At 46.3% G+C, this 22,920-nt stretch overlaps 2 protein-coding genes across 2 annotated transcripts in view; one reads left to right on the top strand and one right to left on the bottom strand.

The window, feature by feature from the left end:
• The first annotated feature begins 4,007 nt into the window (after positions 1 to 4,007).
• Positions 4,008 to 13,704, top strand: RNF34 (ring finger protein 34). The gene is made up of 6 exons (XM_059827711.1): positions 4,008 to 4,050; positions 7,692 to 7,910; positions 9,292 to 9,681; positions 10,011 to 10,064; positions 10,310 to 10,511; positions 11,898 to 13,704. Exons 1-6 carry the CDS (start codon positions 4,045 to 4,047, stop codon positions 12,083 to 12,085), a joined length of 1,059 nt encoding a protein of 352 aa, XP_059683694.1. The 5' UTR covers positions 4,008 to 4,044; the 3' UTR covers positions 12,086 to 13,704.
• Positions 13,705 to 15,151: 1,447 nt separating this feature from the next.
• The window catches only part of KDM2B (lysine demethylase 2B), a 119,121-nt gene continuing 111,352 nt past the window's right edge, over positions 15,152 to 22,920 (bottom strand). Inside the window, exons 16-22 of the mRNA XM_059827457.1 lie at positions 22,465 to 22,725; positions 21,421 to 21,459; positions 19,074 to 19,747; positions 17,420 to 17,583; positions 16,771 to 16,932; positions 15,859 to 16,077; positions 15,152 to 15,336 (exon numbers count right to left, since the gene is read on the bottom strand). Coding sequence (XP_059683440.1) covers positions 15,155 to 15,336; positions 15,859 to 16,077; positions 16,771 to 16,932; positions 17,420 to 17,583; positions 19,074 to 19,747; positions 21,421 to 21,459; positions 22,465 to 22,725 — 1,701 coding nt within the window. The 3' untranslated portion in view covers positions 15,152 to 15,154. The remainder of the gene's footprint in view (positions 15,337 to 15,858; positions 16,078 to 16,770; positions 16,933 to 17,419; positions 17,584 to 19,073; positions 19,748 to 21,420; positions 21,460 to 22,464; positions 22,726 to 22,920) is intronic.

Raw genomic sequence — 22,920 nt, forward strand, 5'->3', positions numbered from 1 at the left:
GGCGGCACCCGCCCGCCTGTCGCCCGGGAAACCGGGCTCGCCCGCCGGCCAATCGCCGCCGCCGTCGCCATCACGTGGGACGCGCCGCGACCAATCAGAGGCGAAGCGGTGCGCCGCCACCGAGGGGCCGGCTGGCGGGCCGAGCCCAGGAGAGACGTTCCGGGGAGAGAAGGATCCGCGCGGCGCCGCCCGGAGGGAAGCGGGCGAAGGGCGGGGGCGGCCGCGCAGCGCCGTGGGGCTGCTGCATCGCGCGGGGTTTCCTCCGAGCTGCCACGGCCGTTCAGCCCGGCAGCGGACTGTAGCGAGCTATGGCCAGCGTCTGTCTGGGTGGGCCACAGCCTGTTGTCACCCGCAGCTGGTCACACCTCCTCCATTGACACGGGCCTCCACGCTGCTCCCGCCGCAGCCCGTGGGGCCTGTGGGGCCGGCGGCTCGGTGGGGCCAGCACCCAAACCATGACCCCGTGAGGTCTCGGGGACCTTCACGGCCCTTCGTGGATGTGCCGCAGCCCTCTGAGGAAGGTGTGACCGCCACCGGCCTTGTCCCGGGCGGGGTGGGCCCCGCGTGTCGCGGCAAGGAGAGCCATGCTGAGGAGCCCGAGGCGCGGCGGCTCGGCGAGGACACGGCGGCTCGGCGAGGACACGGCGACTCGGCGGGGACACGGCGGCTCGGCGAGGACACGGCGCTTCTCCGCAGCCGCTCGCGGAGGAGGCCGGGAGGGGGTTCACTGGGCCGTACAGGGGGACTGATCCGCGCTCTGCTGCCAGCGTTTCCTTGGCACAGCCGGAGAGCACCACGGAGCGAATTCACTCCTGTTGGACTGGATTTCTTGCAAATTAATTGTGATGCAGTAAAGAGATTTCCACACATGAGTTTTTATTTTCTCAATAATTTGTTAAAGTACTTCATTAAGGTGTCATGTTCCCAAAGAAAATACTCCAATTATTATAATAGTTCTCATTTTTGTAAGTGAAAGCAAAACAAAACTCAATATTATTATACATCTGCATGTCCCTGGGGATTTCAGCTGAGTTGCTCCTGATTCACGCCTGGGGGTGGTAAGAGGAGGAGGAGGCGAATCAAGCGCGGAGTAATTTTCTTGAATACATTTACATTTAAGAAACTTAATGTTGTAGTTAGTTGTTGCTGGCGTAATTAATGATAGCTTCCTAGACCTCAATGAACTGAATACTCATTGAACTGTATCTGAATATAAACCCCAGGAAATAACTACAGCTGTTATGTTACAAAGGTCAATTCACTGATATTTCCTGAAAATAAAGTATGACGGCTTGGGCGGAAACGCTGAATCAGTGGAGTGGCTTGGCAGGGAGGGGCGGGAGACGAGAGAAAGACCGGGCTGCAGCCAGCGTGCGGAGAACTTGGAGGAAAAAGGGAACGACAGACAGCTGGTTCTGGCATTTCTGTGTAACGCTCTGAAGCCGACGTGCGAACGCTGCTGACAATCCTTCAGCGTGTGGTGTAGAGAACATTTAGAACACACATTTCAAGCATTTTTAAATAAACTCACACACCTAAAAACCAGCCCTCCAAATAAGCAGCAAGAGATTATTTTGGTCGTATTAAATTCAAGATTAGGTAACACAACTGAAAAAGTAATCTTTTATCTTACGTAAAATAGGCTGACACCCCTGAGTAACGTGCCCGCGCTGATGAAGTATGAAATAGCCAGCATCTGGGTTTGGGGATATTTAGTGCAACGCTGGATCTGTCGAACCAAGTCTCAGTAATCTAAAAACTTCATCAAAAGTTAATTCCAAAGTACTGAGTGTCTCTGGTACAAAAAGCGAATACTATAATGATTCTTCCCAGAGGTAGTAATATCCAGTCTGAAATTCCCAAATAAAGCCCAGCGATTAACTTCTTTTTTTTAACTTTACCATAAAATTTTGTCAATTGTTACATCAAACCCAAATGAATGTTCCTGGAAAGATTCACTTCTCTACCTCGCTCTCTCCTGATGTGTAAAACCTCGGGGGATTACCGAGCTGCAGCAAGTCATCACCACGTGTTATTTCATGGCAGAAGTAAATGGGACATCTAGCATTAATAGATTTAAATCTTTTAATGCTTCTTTGGCACAACCCAGAAGGCTCAGCGAGGGCAAGTCTTTCATTAATAGAACCTCTGCAAATGCTACTTTTCAGCCACACAGTAGCCAGTGGAGTTAAAGAACCTTCTTTAAAAATAATCCACATGGTTACAATTTAGCCTCTCTAATGCATTAAAAGTGATCTCAAATCACATGTTAGGAACATGATTCATCAAGATCTGCCCAAATTAAGGCGGGAGTGGCAACTGCAGCTGCCAGCACAGTCACCAGATCTCAGCTCCGTCAGGCCCACGTTACCCCTAAAACATCTGTGTTTGGGAGGATTTCTTGTTGGCAAGTCCTCAATAGAGCTAAAGGAAAAAATTCAGATTTTGTTCGGTTTGGCTCATCCGTGGGACAGAGCTCTTGCCCCGCTTACAGCACTGCATGAGTAGCTTTTATATTTTAATGTAAGATTCTTAAAAAAAGATCTGTGTATTAACTGGTACTTCAGGGATGACGCTCTAAATTGACAGAATTTAGGTGACATGGAAGTTTTTAAAAACCAAATTGTACTGATATTTCTTAAGGTGTCTTAAAGCAATCTCTTGCATAAGAAATATGGGAAATGTGCCATTGCTTGTTCCAACGCTGTATTCACAAAGCTTTTCTATGGTCTTTTCAGTTGCTTTGACTAAAATTGCAAGCTATTATTGGGAAAAAAAAGGTCATTTTTTATTAAATCTTGTGTAAAAGCGCGTAGCATATCAAAAGCTTGTCGAGGAGCATAAGCATTTCCAAAAAGAGACGACCTGATTTTGAATTAAGATATGGTGTCAGCGCAAATCCCGAAGTTGGACTGCACAAGTGTCTGCTCTTAGTGCTAAAGCTGCCAAGACTGCGCCATTCTCGTGGCAATTACGTACCGGTATTTTTCAACTCAGTTCTTCTATCTGTCCTGCTCCAAAAATAGATCCTTCCTGCAGAAATTAGTAAAGATTGCATGTAACCTTTTGTACGGGTAAATTCAATTTGTGGTCAAAATTTATTTTCAGCCACTTTTGCCTGTTTCTCTTTCTGGCAAAGGCCTCCTTTGTTCTTGGCCCTGCGTGCTCTTATGTCAAGCTTTCCTGAAGACTTGGTTGGGTTTGTGTTGTTGGGGTTTCTTTAATGCAATCTTCTGAGCTTTCAGTTCTTACAACCTGTGATTATTATTTTATATATCTATCCCATTCACAGCATAGAGAAAATAATAATAATGGCATCTAGAAGCTAGCTGGAACTGTTTCTTTTTTAATAATAAACCTTCTTTTCTATTATTTGAAGATTACCACCAAAGGGCTTGTTCGAATAACCAGCACTTTGGCCTTTTGCCTACAGCACCGAGGCTTTTAACTCTCTTCGCGACAAACCCCTGCCTGTACGCAGAGGTGCCAGAGCACCCGAACTGCGGTGGCTGCCGGGTTCAGCGCCAGCCCTGTGCCAGAGCCCACCGCCCCGCACGCTCAGGAGCAGCTCGCCAGGCGGGTTACAGCCGCCTTCACCGCCGTGGAGGACAGGCAGCGCCCGGCGCCGGTGGACATCTGCTGAAGTGCACAGGAAGAAAACAAAACAACCCAAAACCATGAGGTAAAAGTTATCTCTTATTTCAGTGACATCATTATTTTCGCACTTACAGCTGTCAGTGGCCTCGACTGTCCGTGTTTGAGGGGTATTTTCGTGGCCCCCCCCCCCCCCGCATAACCGCCGCGCCCGCGGAACCGCCAACACCCACAGGCGCTTCCTCTCCTCCCATTGGCTCCGCCCGCTCGCTGTCGGCGGCGGGGCAACCAATGGCGTGCGGCGTGGCGGGAAGGCCCGCCCTCCGTGAGGCGGCCCGCTGGAGCGCCGCGCAGGGCGGGGGCCCGCTCCGGGGGTCGCCGCGGCGGACGGCGCCCGGTTGAGGTGGCGGCGGGCGGCGCTGGAGCGCGAGTGGCGGTGGTGAAGCGGCCATGAAGGTGAAGGGGGGGTTCCTCCGGCCGGGAGAGCGTCTTTCTCCTCGCTGCGGGTAGGGAGGAGGGGGGCGAACCGGCGCGTGACGGGGCCGGGACCCCGGTGGGACGGGCCGTGCCGCCCCTCCCTCATCGCCTCAGGCCGCCCGGCCCGGCCGCGGCCGCTGTCGCTCCCCGGGCCTGCCCCGTTACCGGGGGACGCCCGGGCCGGGGACCGCCTTGCCGAGGAGCCCCGGCGCCCTCCACTGACTCAGCAGCCGGGCAGGGCCTGGTGCCGCCGCCTGAGGCGAGCCCCCGCCTCCCTCTCCACACACCGTCCGCGGTCGATCCGCGGCGGCGGCTGAAGGACTGGCAGGGCTCCGAACGGGACGGAGCCGGGCTCGGGGCGGTGCGTGGGGGCTGGGCCTGTGAGGGGGGCGGCGGTTGGGAGCCAGCCCCCGCCGGGCCGGTGTGCGGGAGACGCGGCAGGGGCTGGCGGGGAGGGCCGGCTCCGGCCGGCCGCGGGGTTCCCTCCCCAAAGGCGCTTCTCCGCCTCCGAGGTTGCCGTTGTGCTTTCAGGTCAGGGCTGAGGGTTGTGGTGACCGGGGATCTCTCGGTTCGGCGGGTTCCGACGGGTGCTCGATCCCTGAAAAAGCTTTGCTTGATCTCAGGGTGGGTGTAAAGACGAAATTTGAGCTAAAAAAAATAAAAACCCGTCTGCTGCTCTGCCTTTGGTCTGCCGGCTTTGATAGCACCTCTTGCTTGCACAGATGTGTAAGGTAAGGAGCAGCATACAGCCTCCCAGTTTCTTGGGGTGGGTGTCTTTCTGAGAGGGTATTCTCATCAGGTTACTAAATGCCTTTAAAGCCAAAAACAAGAGCAGAGACGTTCAAACGCAGTATTTTGCCCATATAGGATGCACATAAGGTACTGAGAGAGAAGGCAGCTGATGGCAGCTTGTGAGAAGAGGATATGGAAGTGGTGACTGATGTAGTTGGAAAGGCTTTTGGTGCAGAAATTGGCAAAATTGTAATTAATACTCAAGGGAGTTTCTGGTTTTGTGTGTCTCTTTTTGTGTCTTGTGTTGGTGCTTTTCAGCGTGGTCTCATTTCTTTTGGAGAGTAATACGAAGAGTCTAGACACTGTAATTCAATTACGGGTTAATGACACTAGTGCATAGAAAGAATACACAGCTGACTTAGGTTAAGGAGATAATTAATGATGCCCACGTTGCCTTACCTGTCACCTTAAAATGACAACATTCATGTATCAAAAATGGGTAACAAAAGCTTCCTAAGTATATATTTATTTAGTGTTGACAGTGGTGTCTGAGCAGTTGTTACAGGCTCTTGAATAAAATAAGTCTAAGAAGCTGGTGTTAAACTAGCAGGCAAGGGTTGTGGTAGCAACTATGTTATGTCCTTTTACTTGTGTGCCCTGCTGCTGCCATCACCTCTGAAAAGACCATAGTCATATAATGAAGCAAGTTGAATTCTGACAGACCCTTTTGGTTCATTGTTTTATTTTTCTGTTATTTGTATGCGGCTATTTTTAAATCTTTTAAATATAAAGCTAGTTCATCAGATTTTAAGAATACGTGAAGGATTAGAGGAATGTTTCTGCAACTAACTTCCTCTTAAGACGAGAAAAAATATTTTTCAGAAGTCCCAAGTTTTAAAACTTGGAGCTCTCTTGGATTAAGCCACTGGTTTTCGGAATGCATTTCTGGAGAGTTATTTACTCTTGCCTGATAAACTAGTAGATGTTTTGTATAGGAAAAATTAATATTGATCTGTTTCTACTCTTTATTATTGAAAAGGAGAAAACAAGGCTTAGTTTGATGGTTTAATGATTGTCACGGAAGTCTGATGACACATCAGGCAGGCTCCAAGCGCACGGTGTCTCTGTGAGTGCAGCCACGTGCCAGGGCTGCCTGTGTCTTGGCTGGAGGTCAGGGAAGAGCCACTGGAGTTCATCCCCGTTCAACTCTGTTCGCAGGAAGCTTAGGAAGATTTTCTCCTACGCGTGGGGTGCCCACAGCATGGAGGTTTCTTGTTATGCCTGGGATGAATTTTGCTCTTGAAATACCTGTAAAATTAGACTAGTGAATTTAATTTGTTGCACGTACATTTGATGTTATTACTGCGCACAGTGTTACGTGTTGTATGACTTAGAGGCAAAATGACCATGTTCGATATTTTGCTGCATTGCAACACTTTTAATGTCATCTCACAACAGTAAAAGTGAAGTACCAGGTTTGTGTGGGTTGGAGAGATACTTTTGATGTTCCATACTTAAGGCACTTACATGAAGGTGGTGTTGTAGAACATGTTTGCTCCTGTAGCACTGTTTCTCACAGCTTCTCCCTAAACCAGAGTGAGGACTCTTACCTTTGGTGCTCAGTGGCTTGAAAGGAGATGTTCTGGCACATCCCCAGTTACTGTGTTAAGTTCCCACAAATGTAACAGGACTGTGTTCGGCTCAGGGGAAACACACAATTTAATGTAGAAATTAGTCTAGTTTCTACAGGAATTAAAGCACCATCATTACTGAGCTGAAGTGCATGTTCTGGTTGGTTTAGATTTTACAGCCAGAACGACAAGTCTCAAAAGCAATTATTTTATGTCTTCGTGCTTTGGGGAAAAAAAAAAAAAAGATGCTGCCCTGGAATGAAAAACAGAACAGCTCAAACCAGCATAGTTAAGGAAAACAGTATGAAAACCCCCTATGTTTAAAGGAAGTTGTACCACTCGGATTCCTTTCAGAAAGAACCTGATGCGATTCTGTTTGCCTTTCTTTTTGGTAGGTTTCAATGAGCCACATGACAATGATTAAACATGTGACCTGAAAGACTTGGAGTCCAAATTCCAACTTTAAGTAGAATATGCACTTTTGATAGAGAATCTATCACTAAAGACTTTCAAGGATAAAAAGTAGCAATTTATGTATGTATTCAGAATTTTTTGTAGTGTTTTAAGATTAAATTGTGTGACTCAAAACTGAAATCCAATCAATATAGAATAAGATCATTTAGAATTATTTTCATTTTTGTTAGACATTTTGTAAGACAACAAAACAGCAGGTTCAGGGAGGTCTTGAAAAAACTTCCCGCTCAGAGAAACTAGACCATAACTGGTTTCTAATGAAGATTGGTTTGTTACTTTCAACTTTGAACTCCCAGAAACGTTTCTTTTAGACAGTTTTATTGTGAGTCATATAGAACTGGATTAGTTCTGGGGAAGATCCTGCAGGGGACAGCTCTGCCCTAATTATGATAAATTGTTGTGTTGCTGCCTGTCATCTCAGCTTTTGCCCCTCACCTATGACTGGCTGTTCGCCTCTTCCTTCTTTGCTCTGCTATTGCGTTACCTCTTCAAATTCCTTACCCTTTTTGTGCGGAACTCTGCTAGAAAAGGATTTACGACGGCAAGCTCCTTGTGCCTGCGTTAGCCTCTTGGAAGCAAATCTTACCTACTTTGGTGTGCAGCTGAGAAGAAAGAGATTATTGGGCTGTTACGGATGTTAGTGTGCTGAATTCCTGGTGCTCTGGGAATTCACACCACGTGCTTTTGGGATGATGACAGATGAAGGAACTCTTCAGTAGCAAGTTGCATCTGATATGGGCTTTCAGATACTAATTTTCTTTCTTGCTTTGTGAATGTTTTCAGGCGGGAGCTACTTCCATGTGGGCTTCCTGCTGTGGATTGCTGAATGAAGTCATGGGTACTGGAGCTGTCCGTGGCCAGCAGGCTGGCTTTGGGGGAGGTGCTGGCCCATTCCGATTCGCACCAAATACAGACTTCGCAGCCTATCCATCTCCAGCTGCGGCGGGCGCTAACATAGTTTGCAAAGCCTGCGGACTTTCCTTTTCAGTTTTTAGGAAAAAAGTGAGTATATTTCCTATTACATAGTATTTTTGCTGATATGAACTAATACGTAGGCATACTGGGAGATGAATGTCTATTTTTCCTTCGATAAGGAAACCCGAGGCAGATAGCCAGGGAGGGAGTAAGTGCCTTATTCTGAGGTCACAGGAAATTAATGTCAGACAGGATTAGACGTTAAGAGGTCTGATGTTCATTAATCGGTGACATGTTGGATCTGGTCTGACCTAAAAGTTAGTGGATTCTTATTTGTAAGATAAGTGGTTTAGCTTCAGGATCTTAAACATTAAAACATCTGGTTTTGAAGATGCTGCCAAACATAGCGGCTGGGTTCTGGAATGAACAAACTGAGTGATGGAAAAGCTAAAACCTCACAATGTAGTATCGCAGCTTCTTTCTGTGAAATACTGGTGTAATTCTGTTTGTTTCCTAACCAGGTTTAGTTCTGTTAAATGCTATTGCACTCCAACAGCCTCTTCCTTCATTTGGAGGCAGGTTGGTGGGTTAATGCAGATAAATAAAATTGTGATTGTTAATATTATTTCTATGTCTCATGACTGTCCAGCGTCATTATTTTGTCCACTCAGTTACCTAATTTGCTGCAGCTCTTTTAGACAAACACGAAGCCTTTCTTCAGTTTGTGTGTTCAGTTTCCCCCTTTCTATGTGTCCTGTGGTTCGCGTGGCAAACATTTTGTTGAATCAAGCATTGTGTAGGGATGTTTTCTGAAGCTAGTATTAATTTACTAAAATCCTGAAAAACCTGAAGAGTTTGGATTTGTTCGCAGCGGATGAGATGACTGTTTAAAATCGCTGCCGAAAGTCTCGCCTATTCTAGCTTTTGTATATTGTAGTGAGTCTTTTGAACAATGCTCTCTTCAGGAATGACATCTGGGCCTTTGGGAGTATTTACCTACCATGTGATTCATCACATTTAAGGCCTATGTTAAACTCTGAATCAATGGAGGAAGAAGCGTGTTCTTTAAAGTTTGGGGATTATACTGTTTTTACACATGTGAAAGGAGCAGTGACACTTAGTATATTCAAAAGTATTTTAACATACCATAAAATCAACTGGCTTTCAGTTTCATTTATTGTGTAAACTACAACTTGAGTACTTTATTAATTTGTTTATTTGTAATGTTTTATTCATTGAAACCTCAGACAGGTGACAGTAGTGCTACAAAAGTGATGGACTGTCTTGGAGCGCCTGCAGAACGATTTGACAAGGCAGTTTTCTAGACTTAAATCCTAAAAACTACCTATGTCAAAATTGATGATTAAGACACTAATAGTAAATTACGTAGCCTGGAGAAGTAAAGAGCAGGGTCTGGATTTGTTGTCTGTGAGGTACAGCTGAATGGTTATTTTCTCTTTCTACTTAGCACGTGTGTTGTGACTGCAAGAAGGATTTTTGCTCAGTTTGTTCAGTCTTACAAGAGAATCTCAGAAGATGTTCCACTTGTCACTTGCTGCAAGAAACAGCCTTTCAGCGACCTCAGTTGATGAGATTGAAAGTGAAGGATCTGCGTCAGTATCTGATTCTCAGAAACATACCAACGGATACTTGCAGAGAGAAAGAAGACTTGGTGGATCTTGTGCTATGCCATCATGGATTGGGTTCGGAGGAGGATATGGACGCTAGTAGCTTGCATTCGTCGCGGTCACAGACTTCAGGGTTTTTTACTCATCCATTTTCTATGTCTGTATCGGTGTCGTCTCAAGGAGAATTTGCAAACAGAAGGGGAAGCACAGGAAATGGAACACCTTTACGGGTACAATAATTAATATGTTTTATGGTACAGCGTAGCTTTTTTTTTTTAAATAGGTATGCATTGCTTTAAAATAAAATGCCAATTTGGCCAAAATGCAGTTTGGGGTGGCGGGAAAAATGCCTTTTTTATCTCTCGCCTGAAAACAGGAAATTCCTAGATAAGATTACTAGTTTAGATGATAGAGGTGACTTAAATCAGTAACAATTAGTAGCAATTGAAACTTCAAAATGTCATTGTCATCTGTGACCAGTTTGGTACAAAGGAAACTGTTTTAGAAGGGATACTTTTTTTTTTTTAATCCTGATTGATGAGTTTCGTTTCGTACACAGGGACAAACGGAAACTTCTATAAATAATGAAGAAGAAGAAAGTGCAGAAGAGCAGGTGAGAGATGAACTTATCCAAAGAATGAATTCTTGGCATGTGACACCATAAAGTGTTTAGATATGTCATATTTACTATCGCACTCTAGTTCTTTCAGAGTTAGCTGTGTCTAGCAATGCACAGCTGCAAATGCTTACTTTAAAAAGAATAAAACTTCAGCCAAGTTGCTGCAGCTTAACGTAGCACCAGATCTGGTGCTCTGAACTTACCGGGACGGTTAAAAGCATACAATTGATGTGTTTCAGACCCCTGGATTGTCCAGAAAGCGAGCGAGGGCATCTTTGTCCGATATTTCAAGTCTGGAAGACATTGAAGGGTTGAGTGTTCGGCAGCTGAAGGAAATACTTGCCTGTAATTTTGTCAACTACTCGGGATGCTGTGAAAAATGGGAACTTGTGGAAAAAGTGAGCAGACTATACAGAGAGAGTGAGGAAAACCACAAGACACGTAGGTTTATATTTAATTCTCACTTTCTTAAGATTACTTATTTCCCGGTTTCCAGGAGCTGGTTCTGCCAACTTGGTATCTAACTTGGTCTGCTCAGCTGGAACAACTGGAAAGCGTTCTAGTGAGTACATGAAGCTTTCCAGGAGTGTGCTGGTTTTTTGAGACTTACTTTTTTCCAAAGGTCAGAGAGCTCAGCTTTCACAGGGAAGGTAAAATTGCACAACTGAGAACCAGTTTCTCAGAGAACGTGAAACTTGGCACCTCCACATCCTTTATTAGGTTTCACAAAACATTAGCAAGAGAGCTTCTCCGTAGCTGTCAACAGGCCAAAGCAAGTCAGGTCTTTTACTGTGGTAGAGAATTAAAAGCTGCAGTGGCAGAAGTCCAAGTTCCAGTGGTTTGGTCTCAGTCCATGCTTTCAGGATAAGGTGGTTCTGTGGCCGCAGCTCAGTGACTAGTGTTCTTCTACCCTCTGTATGCTCAACAATTGGAGGCTTTTGCTTGCGTGACCGTTGTGTATCCACAGACTGATTCCTGTTCACAAAGTAGAATCTGAGGAGCAACTTTTTAATGTTGTTACCAGCTTGGAAAACGCCTGCCTGGCTCTTCATTCCTGTATCCAGCAGTCAGGCTGCAAAGAACAGGGGACTGTGATGACTGGAAAACTTACTAGCCCTGTGCCGCTGCACAGCCAGATTGTGCCAGCACATACACTGCAGGGACTGTGACAACCAGGTGTGCAATAGTCAGCTAATTGGGGTGGGGGACGGCTGGTGAATGTCAAAACATGGCTTAAGCGAGACCTTCCAGTTGGTCATAGACTGGAATTGAAAACCTGTCTGAAACCAAGCTTTAAACTTAAGATTTATTTTTTTTCCCCGACATGGTCTGACAGAACACCTGGTTATTGACTGGGGACGTTGTCTATTTGCAATGAAACTTGATGGGTTTTGTTCAGTTCTGCCATCTTTACGGCCTACTTAAGGCTTCCACTTCTTAATCTGCTTTATTATTACTGTTTAATCTTCTGAGGAAAGTGTTCTGCCAAAGGAAGTAAGCTCAGAGATGGAAAACCAGCATGCTCTGAATTTGAATCCAGCACACTATTTCACAGTTGTCACGTTCTGAATTGAAAATGGTTTCAGAGTTTAAAGAATGAAGCCAAATAGTGGATGTTCACTTAGGGGCTTTCTAGTTCTTGTTTCTTTGGTTTTTTGAAGGAATAGAGATGAATTCTTAGTTGTGGGTTAGAAAAACTGTTGGGAACAGGGAGCAGCACCACTTCATGCTGAATTAGCTGTCTGTTACTTTAGCAGTTGCCTGGGCTAGAACTGAACTGGTTTTCCAGGGCTGAATGTGTGACCTGCCTCTCTGTTGGTTTTTCAGAGGGTGACAAGATGCAGCTGAACGATGACGATGACAACCTGTGTCGGATCTGCATGGACGCTGTCATTGACTGTGTCCTGCTGGAGTGCGGCCACATGGTCACTTGCACCAAGTGCGGCAAGAGGATGAGCGAGTGCCCCATCTGCCGCCAGTACGTTGTACGGGCTGTGCACGTGTTCAAATCTTAAACCAAGACCAAAACCGGACTTTATAGTCACCCTTCCAGTGCTTCTGTGGGCAGGAGTGCCGAACCCTGGGGCATGTGTCAGCTTTTTAGCTCTCGGCAAACACAATTATTTTGAACGTCAGGATCTAGAAGTTTGTGAAACACTTTTTTCTACAGCATTCTGAATCCTCTGGTTGGGCGGTACAACACGATGCCTGTACGTACAGTAACAGCGCTGCCTGACTCACCTTACAAACCCAAAACTGTTTGAGTCAAACTGTTTACAGCAGTTCTTGCTCTCTTCTGAAGAATATCACCTCTAATTATCGCATTCAGTACTCGGCGAGTGGTCAGAAAACACCTCTGCTTGACCATATTAGCGTGTTACCTTGTCTAGTGCATTAGAAGCAATGAATATATCAGTTGAATATTCAGCTTTTACATAATTATAGAATGTAACTAACTGTTCTGACACTGTCCCTGCAACAGTGTTAACAGTATAAAATATAACTGTAGAAAGCACTGCCATTAACTGTACCTGCACAGAAGCCCTTAAATCTATTTGATGCCGATTGCTTCCTTCCGAACATCTGCCATTACCCACGTACTGTCTTGGCCATTCTTTGTCAATGTACAAAAAGCTCTGTCGTTTCTCAGGGCGCTGCCACGTGGTGTCCAAATACCAATTACTAAGTGTTTTTTAGTTTAGGAATAAAATATTTTTTTAAAAAGGGGTAAAGTAAACCATATTATTGTGGTCCTTAATCCGCTCATGCCTGTTGTAACTATTAATCTTACGTGTGATGATTGTATGCCATGTGCCGACAACCTGATGTTACTGTGAATACTAATCAGGGTCATGAAACTACTTGCTGCTAACCTGTGGAATGTATGCTGTTACTAACCTTAACCGGGGAGGGTTTTGTTAAGGGGAAGGGGAAGGAAACACAGTATTTGTTTAAAACCTCATGCTCACAGCTGTTTAACCAAGGCTGAGTCACTATTAACCACGCCTCCCCTCAGCTGCCAAGGGGCCTGCATTGCTGTCAGCCCTTGGCCCAGATTCTAGCTGGGCTTTGTGCCATCAGCAGGGTGAGGGTCTTCCTCAAGCAAGAATTTTAACAGTCCTTGTAGGAGATCTGTGACAGACAACACTGGGAGGAGAGCAGTAAGAATAGCTCTTGTTCTGGGGATTAAGTTCACTGTAAAAAGAGGAGGTGAGGAGGGACAGGGTGTCTCCTGGATGATTATCTTTTAAGCAGAGGTGATCAACAAAGCCACAGTTTCTCCTTTCATTTCCCACGTGCTGGCAAAGTATCAGAGCCAGGGCCATGCTTTGCCTAGGCTGTAGTACCCCAGACCTCTTACCTCTGCTATGCTGTCACGCCTGCTCTTGTCCTTTGTGTGAAAAATTAAGCTGGCTTGAAAAAGAGAAAGTAGCTGCTCCTCCTCAAGCTAAAATACACAGCTTAGAGCCAGGGCTGGTCATTTTTCAGAAGGGAGCAAACCTCTCAATGGCTTTATTTTTTAGAAGTAACTTTTTAATAGTACTTAATTTCTGGAGTCTCTGTTCAGTGGGTAGGCTAATGAAGAAAAACATACCCTCTGTGTTCTTTCCACACTGATCATTAGCCACACAAGCTTAATAAAGATTTGTGATGGGCTTTCTCAGCCTCTGTCTCTTTTCTTACCCAGTTGTGGGAGTGCTGTCGGTTACTCGGCTCAAGCTTTAACATTCTTCTTGAGATGCGAAGTGTTCCTCCAGACTAACAGGGGCAGGTTCCAGCTTGAGGAAGGCCTATACGTGTATTCTGTTTCCTCCGCAGTGAAAATGTATTGGAATACTCCAAGAGAGAGGCACAGGACAAAGACCAAGAGCTGTGCGCAACAGGAAGGGGGGCTTCTGCTGCTCGTCCCAGCTTGCACCGAGGCTGGAAACCCTCAGCAAGCCCAGGGGCATGCCGCTTCCCACCAGAAGAGCCCCGCCTGGGAACAGAAACCCACAGAGCCAGCGCCTGTTTTTGTACAATTGTTTATACAAATTCAACAAAGGTAAAACTGCATCAGGAAGGTCTACGAAAACAACACCGTACAACAATGGCACTTATGAATGCAGAATTTTACAATCAGGAAATAACCATGTTAGAAACCTTAAATGAGAACTCAACTCACACTTCAAAGAAAGAGAGACGACGCTTGACCATTTATTCTACGGCTGGACTCACTGTATAAATTAATTTTATATTGAGTACAAGAGCTCATGCTACAGAGTGAAACCCTCCTATGTGCAAAAGCTGAAATTGGAATTTTTTAAAATTTTGAGAAAAAGGTGATTTCTATACAGATAAAACTTGGCAAAGTGTTTTACTTCAACTATAATTTACACCTTATTTCCACAACATGCTTATGTCACTTCTGAAGTATACAAAGCAGGATATAAACTTCCATTAAAACATGCTTGAAGTTGAAAGTATTAACCTACTTTTCCTGACCTGGGCACGTTTGTAGATAGATACTGTCTACGAAGTATAGGTTAAGTTCTCGCCTACCATAAGTAAAGATAAAAATTGGCAATCAAAACCAAAACACTGGTAATGCATTCAAACATTGCATAAATAATTTTTAAACAATTTTTGTACAAAAATAGTTCTGCATAATGTAAGATGTAACAAAACAAAACGTGTTAAGAAGGCAGAAATGCAGTGCGTGGTCCACTTTAATGACACCAACTTTTTTGTTGTTGTTTTGAGAAATGAAAAGCAGAAATCAAATTTACACTACCAAGCACATGCTGTGGTACTTTAAATAACAGTATTTCTTGGAGATCAGTCGTCTTCCGGGTGTGAACCATTATCATCAATAACAGTCGCCTTATGAATTTGCATAAGAGCCAGTGCAGGACATCCCAGGTAGACTGAATTAGTGGCACAAGTTGAAATTCTTAACATGGGTAGTTTCATGTTGCTCTCAACAAGCGTTGTAAAATCCAATCGTGGTATTTTCCAATATTCCAAGTTCCCAATTGAAAATAAAATCCCTACGTGTTCTTAGTCCCTTCCCCCCCGCCCCAGTATTTACACGTGTCCTTTAACTAACTCAGTTTTTGCAGAAGTTTTTCTTCCACCTGCCCAAACTGAACACTTACTGACATTTCCGCTATGAACTGCTCGCAGCCTTCTTTTGTCACTTGCTTGCAGTACCTCAGGTCGATCTGGCAGATGTTTCCACAACGTTTGAAGTAAGACAGGCACTGGTCAGTCACCTTATTGCAGTCTGCCGGAAAGAAAACCCAAGAACAACAAAAGGGGAGAAATTTAACAGCACGCCTCCGTTTGTTCTCCCGCACGAGGACGGTTTAGCCCGACCGCGGTAGGTCCTTCTTGCTCCTCCCATGCCGTGCCGACAGTGATGTGGCCCAGCCAGCCCCACTGCCATTCTCTGATCCCCGTCGCTCCGGTGCGTAACTGATGACATAAAACAAAGCGCGCCAGATGCGCAGAGCGGCAGCCTTGGAAAATCCCCCGTGGAGGAACAAGTGAGGGACAGCACGCAGCTCCGAAGCAGCGGTCCCGTCAGCCGGTGGAGGGCCCGGGGAAAGGCTGGGCAGCAGTGCAGTTACTTGCACCAGCAGCACATCCAGCTGCGTAAATAATGGAGTCCTGGGGCAGGGGACAGCTACACCGGGGGCAGGGGAAGAGCTGGGCAAACCCACTTCCACCCATGAGTGTTTCACGGAAGTCTCACGCCGATGGGCAATTCCCATCCTCCCCCCTCTCCTGCGCTTGTGCTGCTTACCTGATAAATTAATTTCCGTTAATGAATCCCGCGTGGTGGTTCCAACCGCGGTCAGCAGGTTAATAGACTGATCTGTCACATGATTACAGTAACTAAGATTGAGTTTGGAGAGCAGAGGCATGTGCCTGATGATCAGCCGCAAAGAAGCATCTGTAATATCCAGGCCAGCCAAACGCAGCTCAACTATGTTCCGTAGTTTACTCCGGTTGTCGATCTGACCTGGAAAGCGGAGGCAGCATGTCACTCCCAAAAGTCTCACCCCCAATCGCAAACATCTGCAGATCTATATGAAATGCACTGTGACACACAACACTGCTGCCCTACGTCAACTTCAGACGCTTTTGCCTGTCTGGAGCTTTGGAGGGGACATCAGCAGGAACACTTGCCTATTTTTGGAACAGGCACGTGGACAAAGCCACCTCCCGATTTCAAAACAAAAGGGATGAAAGTAACTGCAGGGGCCCAGCGGAATTACAAGTCGGGAATAAGCAGTAGGCTGTGCAGTGCATGCCAGAAAGCAGATCTGATTTGCTCAAAATTTCACCTGAGCTGATATCCGGGCGAATGTGGCATGACCCACAGAACTGCTCCTTCCCTGAACTGGAAGAAAGTGTTTCCATACTCTCTAAAGTACACCCGTTGCAGCCTGAAGAGAAGAAAGTCAGACAGAAAACCAGCACAGCGGCTCAGATGACTGTTCAGCAGCCAGAGAACATCACTCGTTACCCGGTGGCTTCCAGCGAGGAGGTGTTGCAAGTCACTACCTTGAACACCTCGCACGTCAGCAAAGCCCAGAACCCCGCCAGTGCTAGCTGCGGGGGTCTCTGCCCGCTTCCTCCAAGGGGGACTAGCAGCAGAACGTGCCACAGAATGGCTGGGACAGGTCTCCCGCGTGCTCCTCCCGCCTGTTACCTGGCCGGTTATCTGTGGGTGGCGACAAGAGGTCTCTCATTTGTGCGTCTTTCAGGCCTTCTGCCCACTGCACATCCAGAGTTCGGAGTAAAGGACAACTGGAACTACAAAGTGCCGACACTGCTATCCATGAGCACCCTGATAACAGCAGGTCTCGAAGACCTGCAGAGACAGAAGAAGTTGGAGCACGTGGCCTACCCAGAGAGACGTCCGCGGTGATCTCTGCTACCACGCGCAGGTCGGGTGAAGCCCAGCGCCGCTCTGACAAACAATCCCAGCCCTCCAGGGCAAGCAGGGACCCCGTAAGCCTCCTCCTGCCCAGCTCTCCACCTCTCCCACCATCTGGAACTTCATTACTGTGGGCAAGAGCAGACCCCCACCACCCCCTCCGCTAATCACATCAGCACAGGCACTTTCCACAGCAACGTTACTGGTTGACAAAGACCTGCCTCAACTTAGTTTACCTAGCACATCAAGTAGTCACGACATAACTAATTTTGGGCCCATTTTAACCTGCCAATGCTCCTCTCCTATGTATCTACTCCTCTCCTAGGATACCCGGATGCCTGTAGGCATTCCTCAAGAGACTGCAGTTTAGTTATAAACTGGTTTGCTAAATTCAGTGAAGTGGTCAAAAAACATCACTTACCTGGCAGTCTGTTGATAAGCCAACTCAGCTGCTTTTTAGATATATTTGTCCAGCTAAGATCAAGGGTTACAGGCTGTCTCCTAATAATGCCACTAAGCATAAGTGGAGTGATGGATTTACAATGGTTTAAATCTATTTTGGTCCATAATCTTTTGTCACAGCACCTACCCAAAAAGAAAAAAGCCAACAGCACTTAACTTGGCACTTGCTTTGATTTCTGCAAGACTTCAAAAGGCGTCATTAAACAGTAGGGAAAACTGCAGCGTTTAACTGAAAATAGCAAAGATAAGGCTGAGCGATGCTAAGATAAGCACACCACCACACAATGTTATGTAGGTTTGAAGTTTCTCCATCAAATATATCGTGCAATAAAGCATAGAATTATTTCCACAGAATTACAAGTGTCAACAACTTCGGATCCCATTTTACGTCATCACAGCACTTACTAAAATCCATTTTCTAGCCTGAAGGCAAGCAATACCTTCTTGCTTACCTTTTGAATAGAAAGACTGGTTTTAAGTATTACTGTCCTGATTTCCCCTGTACTTTCCTTACTTAAAACCAGTGAATTTTGTAGAACAGATGCCCCCTCTCCCATTCTGTGTGTTTGTGTTATTCCCATCTACATGGTTTAGATGTTTTTACGCTCTCTTTATGGGTCTCTAAGAGCAACAAGCAAGAAGTCCTAACAAGCGTGCAAGATTCTGCATTTTCTCATTTTTTCCATTAGAAAATACTGCACTTACGTGGAAAAAACATTTACTAGCTTCCTGTGACACCAAGCAGCCCACGGAGGAGGTGCTCCACACACATTTTCTTGCACCGAATTACCAACCTCTCAACCTTTCTGTCGTTTACCCAGTTACTAGACTGCACTAGGAAGGAGTCTCTGTTACAGCTTGCCCATCTGTGTGCACATGACAGCTGAATCCGAGATGACAGCCAACAAGTGACTCTACTGCAAGTTCAGCGAAACACATAAATCTGTCCACTAATGCTGCTGTACAGTCACCAACTGTGTCAATGTTCACACTCGGGTACCCCGGGCACTAACAGACATGCTGTCAGTAAACACAATTAACAAAGGATCCCTCCATCAGCTCTGCTGGTGCAGAACACAGCGAACAGGATCACTCTCCACGTACCCTCTGCAAGGAAACAATCAGCACGGACCTTCTGAGGAGAACACCAAGGGCACGGGGAGATCTTCACTATATCTCAATAGATATTAAAAGGCTGAACTGAACAAACAACTGCATTAGCAGTCAGCAAAGTCCTGGGGGCAGAATGACACCAAGACTTAGCATGACCTAGACTGGCCGTTCCAGCAGGCAAGAACATTGCGGTGACATCTAACTACAGAACAGGCTGCTCTGGGCCGCTACAGCCCCGGCAGGCTGACGCCGAGGCTGACACACACACACACACACAGAGTTCCCATCAGAAATGCTGGCAACTGCCATTTCTGAGAAAGCACCACAAGACGTGCTATTTCTCTAGACGCTCCCGGTCACCCCTTCTCCTTGGGCTCAACAGAGCTTCAGAGACGACCTGCACACCTCTTCTAGGAAGCATTAGTGCCTCCGTCACCCACTTCCCTTTCGAGTCCATCCCGCTACACGTTAGACCTAGCTCGGTTTCCCGCCCTCCTTACCATCTGTTCCAGGTCTTGCAAACTCTCATACAGATGCACAAGTCTCTATGACTGAGGTAGCTAAAGACAGCCATCCAGACTTCCCTCTGCATCACGTGGGCTGCCCCGTCATCCAGGGGGAGCGAGTCCGGAGGGGGGCTGATAGGAGGCGGCCGGATAACGTGCCGTTCCATCTGAATGCATTTGGGAGGAGAGAGCGAAGGCGGTGGCCGGGTTATTCCCCGAGGTGTGCTTCGCAGACTGGGGATGAGCTGGTGCCTCAGCTCCCGAGGAGTCCCGTTTAACCCTTTGCTGAACTTATGGAGTCTCTCGCTATTGTTCAAAGCACGCTTAGGTTCCTCATTCTCGCTCTCAGGTTCAGATTTGATGGGTTGGTGATTCTCATTGGCAAGGCTGTTCTCGGTTTTTTGGATCTCCTGGTTGAGCTCCTTGCTGAGCTCCTTGCTCAGTTCCTTATTGGGAAGCCGCCTTTTCCGCCGCATCTTGAACTTCTTCTTGTCCCTGGGCTCGGCACCCTCCGTACTGGGACCTGCGGTGGGCGAGCTGGACCGTGACTGGTCACTATCCTTGGACCTGGGAGGTGCTTCTGGCAGGTCATCCTCCGGCTCCTGCTTGAGGCGCCGCAGGGGTTTCATCATGGCAGTTCGGTCATCTGGAGCCTTCCACGATCGCCGCTGAAAAGGAAGAGACAAGGGCTGACTATTTGAGCAGGAACGTACTCAGCAATACTTCACAGGCTGATGCTCCACACAGGCAGCCCTGCCTGGGGGGGGACGGGCTGCCTGCCAGCACTGAGCCCCACCCATCCGAGCACAGGGGTACATTCACTGGCCAAAGGTGTCAAGTTCAAGTGCCATCATGGATGAGGAGTCCAGCTATTGCCTCTCCGGACTCAAAGAGAGAGATAAATGCATTTATTCACCATGCATAATCCTGCAGATTTAAGGGCCTTACTCATTACGCAGGGGACAGTTTACATACAGAAGAGAAGCAGCATACTATAGACAGCTTTTTCCCCAGCAGGCCAGAAGAAACCAGGCTTGGGACACATTCACTGGGCACCCACTTTAAACGGGGGCTGACGTGCGTTCATGCCCAATGGCCAAAGGGTCAATCCCTGAAACCTCCTGAATCGCAATCACCAACTTGCACTGTGGCTGTGCTGTCGTGGCCCTTATTGTTGAATACTCACAGCTTTGTTTAATTACGCTTTAGCTGCTCCTTTACATCCTACTAAACTCTGCTTGTCTTCTCAAGCTTCCCCCACCTTCGGTGCATGCAGAACGGGGAATCTGACTGACAGGTCTGACACACTGTTAGGCTGACGAGGCCTCACACTGACACGATCTCCAACACAATGCAGGCCGACAGGGGTTAGCTAGCACCTTCTTCCCTGCCCTGGTCACTGTTCATAACAGCAAACTGCACTTCACTTGCTCGCATTAATCAAACCTCTCTTTGATGCACAGCAGATAGAAGTGTAAGAGATGTACAAACTAAGACCAGGGAAGACTTCAAGTCTAATCTGATCACTACAAGCAAGAAAGAAGCCATCAACTGTTAAAATGAAATAGCTCTAATAAGAAGAGATCTGGACTGGCAAGAAAAGGTGAACTGCTGTGAACACACTTGTTATACCAGTAGATCTATGCTTTCGCAATAAACTAATTGGATCGAGTCAGTGGATGTGCTCCTGTGCTTCAGACTGCGGTGCACAGCAGAGAAAGCCGATCACCCTGTCTTTAAATTAACATATTATAAAGGAAGAGGTCACAATAAGTTAATGACAGGTTAGAATAAAAAAAAAAATTACAACATCAGATTACCGTCAGCTTGCAGCATCCTTCACACAGGGTACTGACGAGTGCTTAGTTTAAAGGTATCGGACTTCCGTTATCATGCCAGATTGCGAGAGGTAATCAACACTTGCGTGCCAGGTCATCCCTGGCTCCCTGGGTGTCAGCGGGGGACTCCAGGGATGTGCTGTGGTACAGACTGCTGAGGGGCTGTGTGGCAGGGGCAAGATTCAACCACACAGGAAGAGCGAAACATCACTATAGAAACAAAATTCTATTTCTTGCTTCATCAAAACACAGCTTGCTGCTGTATTTTAATATGGGACACCAGAACAGAAAACATAAAACCAGACACTGCAGCTAAACTATCCTGGAGTGTAAAGGTTCCAATGAGAGAGATATTCTCTAATTTCAAGATGTAAATGTGATCATAAAAATGCCTGCAGTGACACAAGGACATGACTGATAGAGAAACCAGCTCACCATTCAGCTCATATGAGGAGAGGGGATTAAAAGGGATTGAGAACACATCTATTAAAAAGGCAAAGTACCTTCTTCCTGAAGAGTTTGTCTTCTTTTCCAAGTTTTAGCTGTTGGAAGAAAGAAAAGTAAAAACCCCAAAACATGACATTTGTTGTGCTGTCTGATGAAGGTTTGGTGATCCACAGTGCCTTCCTCACGCACTGGGGGGCTTTCATGGAGCAATTCAAGCCATCCGTAAACACTACAGTGAGTCCAAAGGGATGGGAAAAGGAAAGCATGGCCAGAAAGCCAGATATGCATAAACTGAATCGTGAATTGTGCTCTCTCATCACTAAAGCAACCCCAATCCCTACGTTTACCGTACCATTGCGTTCCCACTTGTCAAGCCTCATGGGGCAGACTGACTGCCACTCCTCATAAACTACACATGCAAAACAAAACCGGCCACTGCTTCTGATTTTAAAGCCATCAGCCACTTGTCTCGCTCATGAGACGCATTAAATCTAGGTCCTCATTTCTACCTCTGCAAACCATCATTTCTGTATATCCCAAATACCATATTTCGCAATCCACAAGACAATTCAGAGTGTCGCTGCCTGGCCCAAGAGCTCTGACTGTTAAAGTCAGGGAAAAGCTGTCTACATCGCTGCTGTCAGCAGCTCCTCCTCTCTGCAGGCTACAGAAGGTGTCATTTCTAAAGGTCCTCTGATGGGTTACAAGTGTTGTACATCCCTGAATCAGCCACAAAACAAGCTGCCATCGCCACCAAGTGGATAAAGATGAAAAGGTTTCCATTAAAAATTGATTTTCACCTTGTTCCTACTCCAAGCATCTGGTATGGACTTTTCAGTTAAAGTGGGTTTTCCAGTATTTTGAATAAATCAACAGCCATAGCCCAGTGTTTTCAGCCTCTGAATGTCAACCCGAGTGTCGCTGTTCAAACTACTGTCCTGTTAGACTAGCAGTTTTCAGAAGGGAAGGTAAAACATCGCAGTTTCTTTTGTAACAGTCTGGGATTTCAAGATGAGCTATAAGCCAGAAGGCAAGAGACATCAGCCCCAACCAGCCCACGCGCATCTGTGTAAGCACATGAAAAGAGTGTTTTGTCATACCCGCTTTCTCATAGTGGGTTCCTGGGGTTTCTCAAATTTCCTTTTCCTCCACAGATGCACTTCATCTGACTTTCTCCTCAGTATTGAGTCAACTTGAGTCTTTTTGGAATGTTCCTCTGATTTCCGCCTGGGAGTTTCTTCACAATCCCCTTTCCGTTTTGCAGCATCTGTTACTTCCTTATTGTCTCTGTTAATTTTCTGTTCCTTCAGCAATGAGCCTGGGAGATTTGATGCGTATTTGAATCCTGGTCCGCGCTTTTGCTTGTACGCCAAAGAGACACAAAACACAAACAAACTTTATATCTTACGCCTTTCTCAGCTCTTTATCTAAGTTGCCTCCAACACTGGTGGGTTGATCACTTTGTAACAGGCAAAATGATTAGCAAGGAGTTAAAGTAGTTTCAACCTTCATAAAGTTATTTTTGTAACCACACACTTGCAGTGTCTGTCTCAGTT

The sequence above is a fragment of the Gavia stellata genome, chromosome 21 (assembly GCF_030936135.1).
Source record: "Gavia stellata isolate bGavSte3 chromosome 21, bGavSte3.hap2, whole genome shotgun sequence".
NCBI classification, from domain to species: domain Eukaryota; kingdom Metazoa; phylum Chordata; class Aves; order Gaviiformes; family Gaviidae; genus Gavia; species Gavia stellata.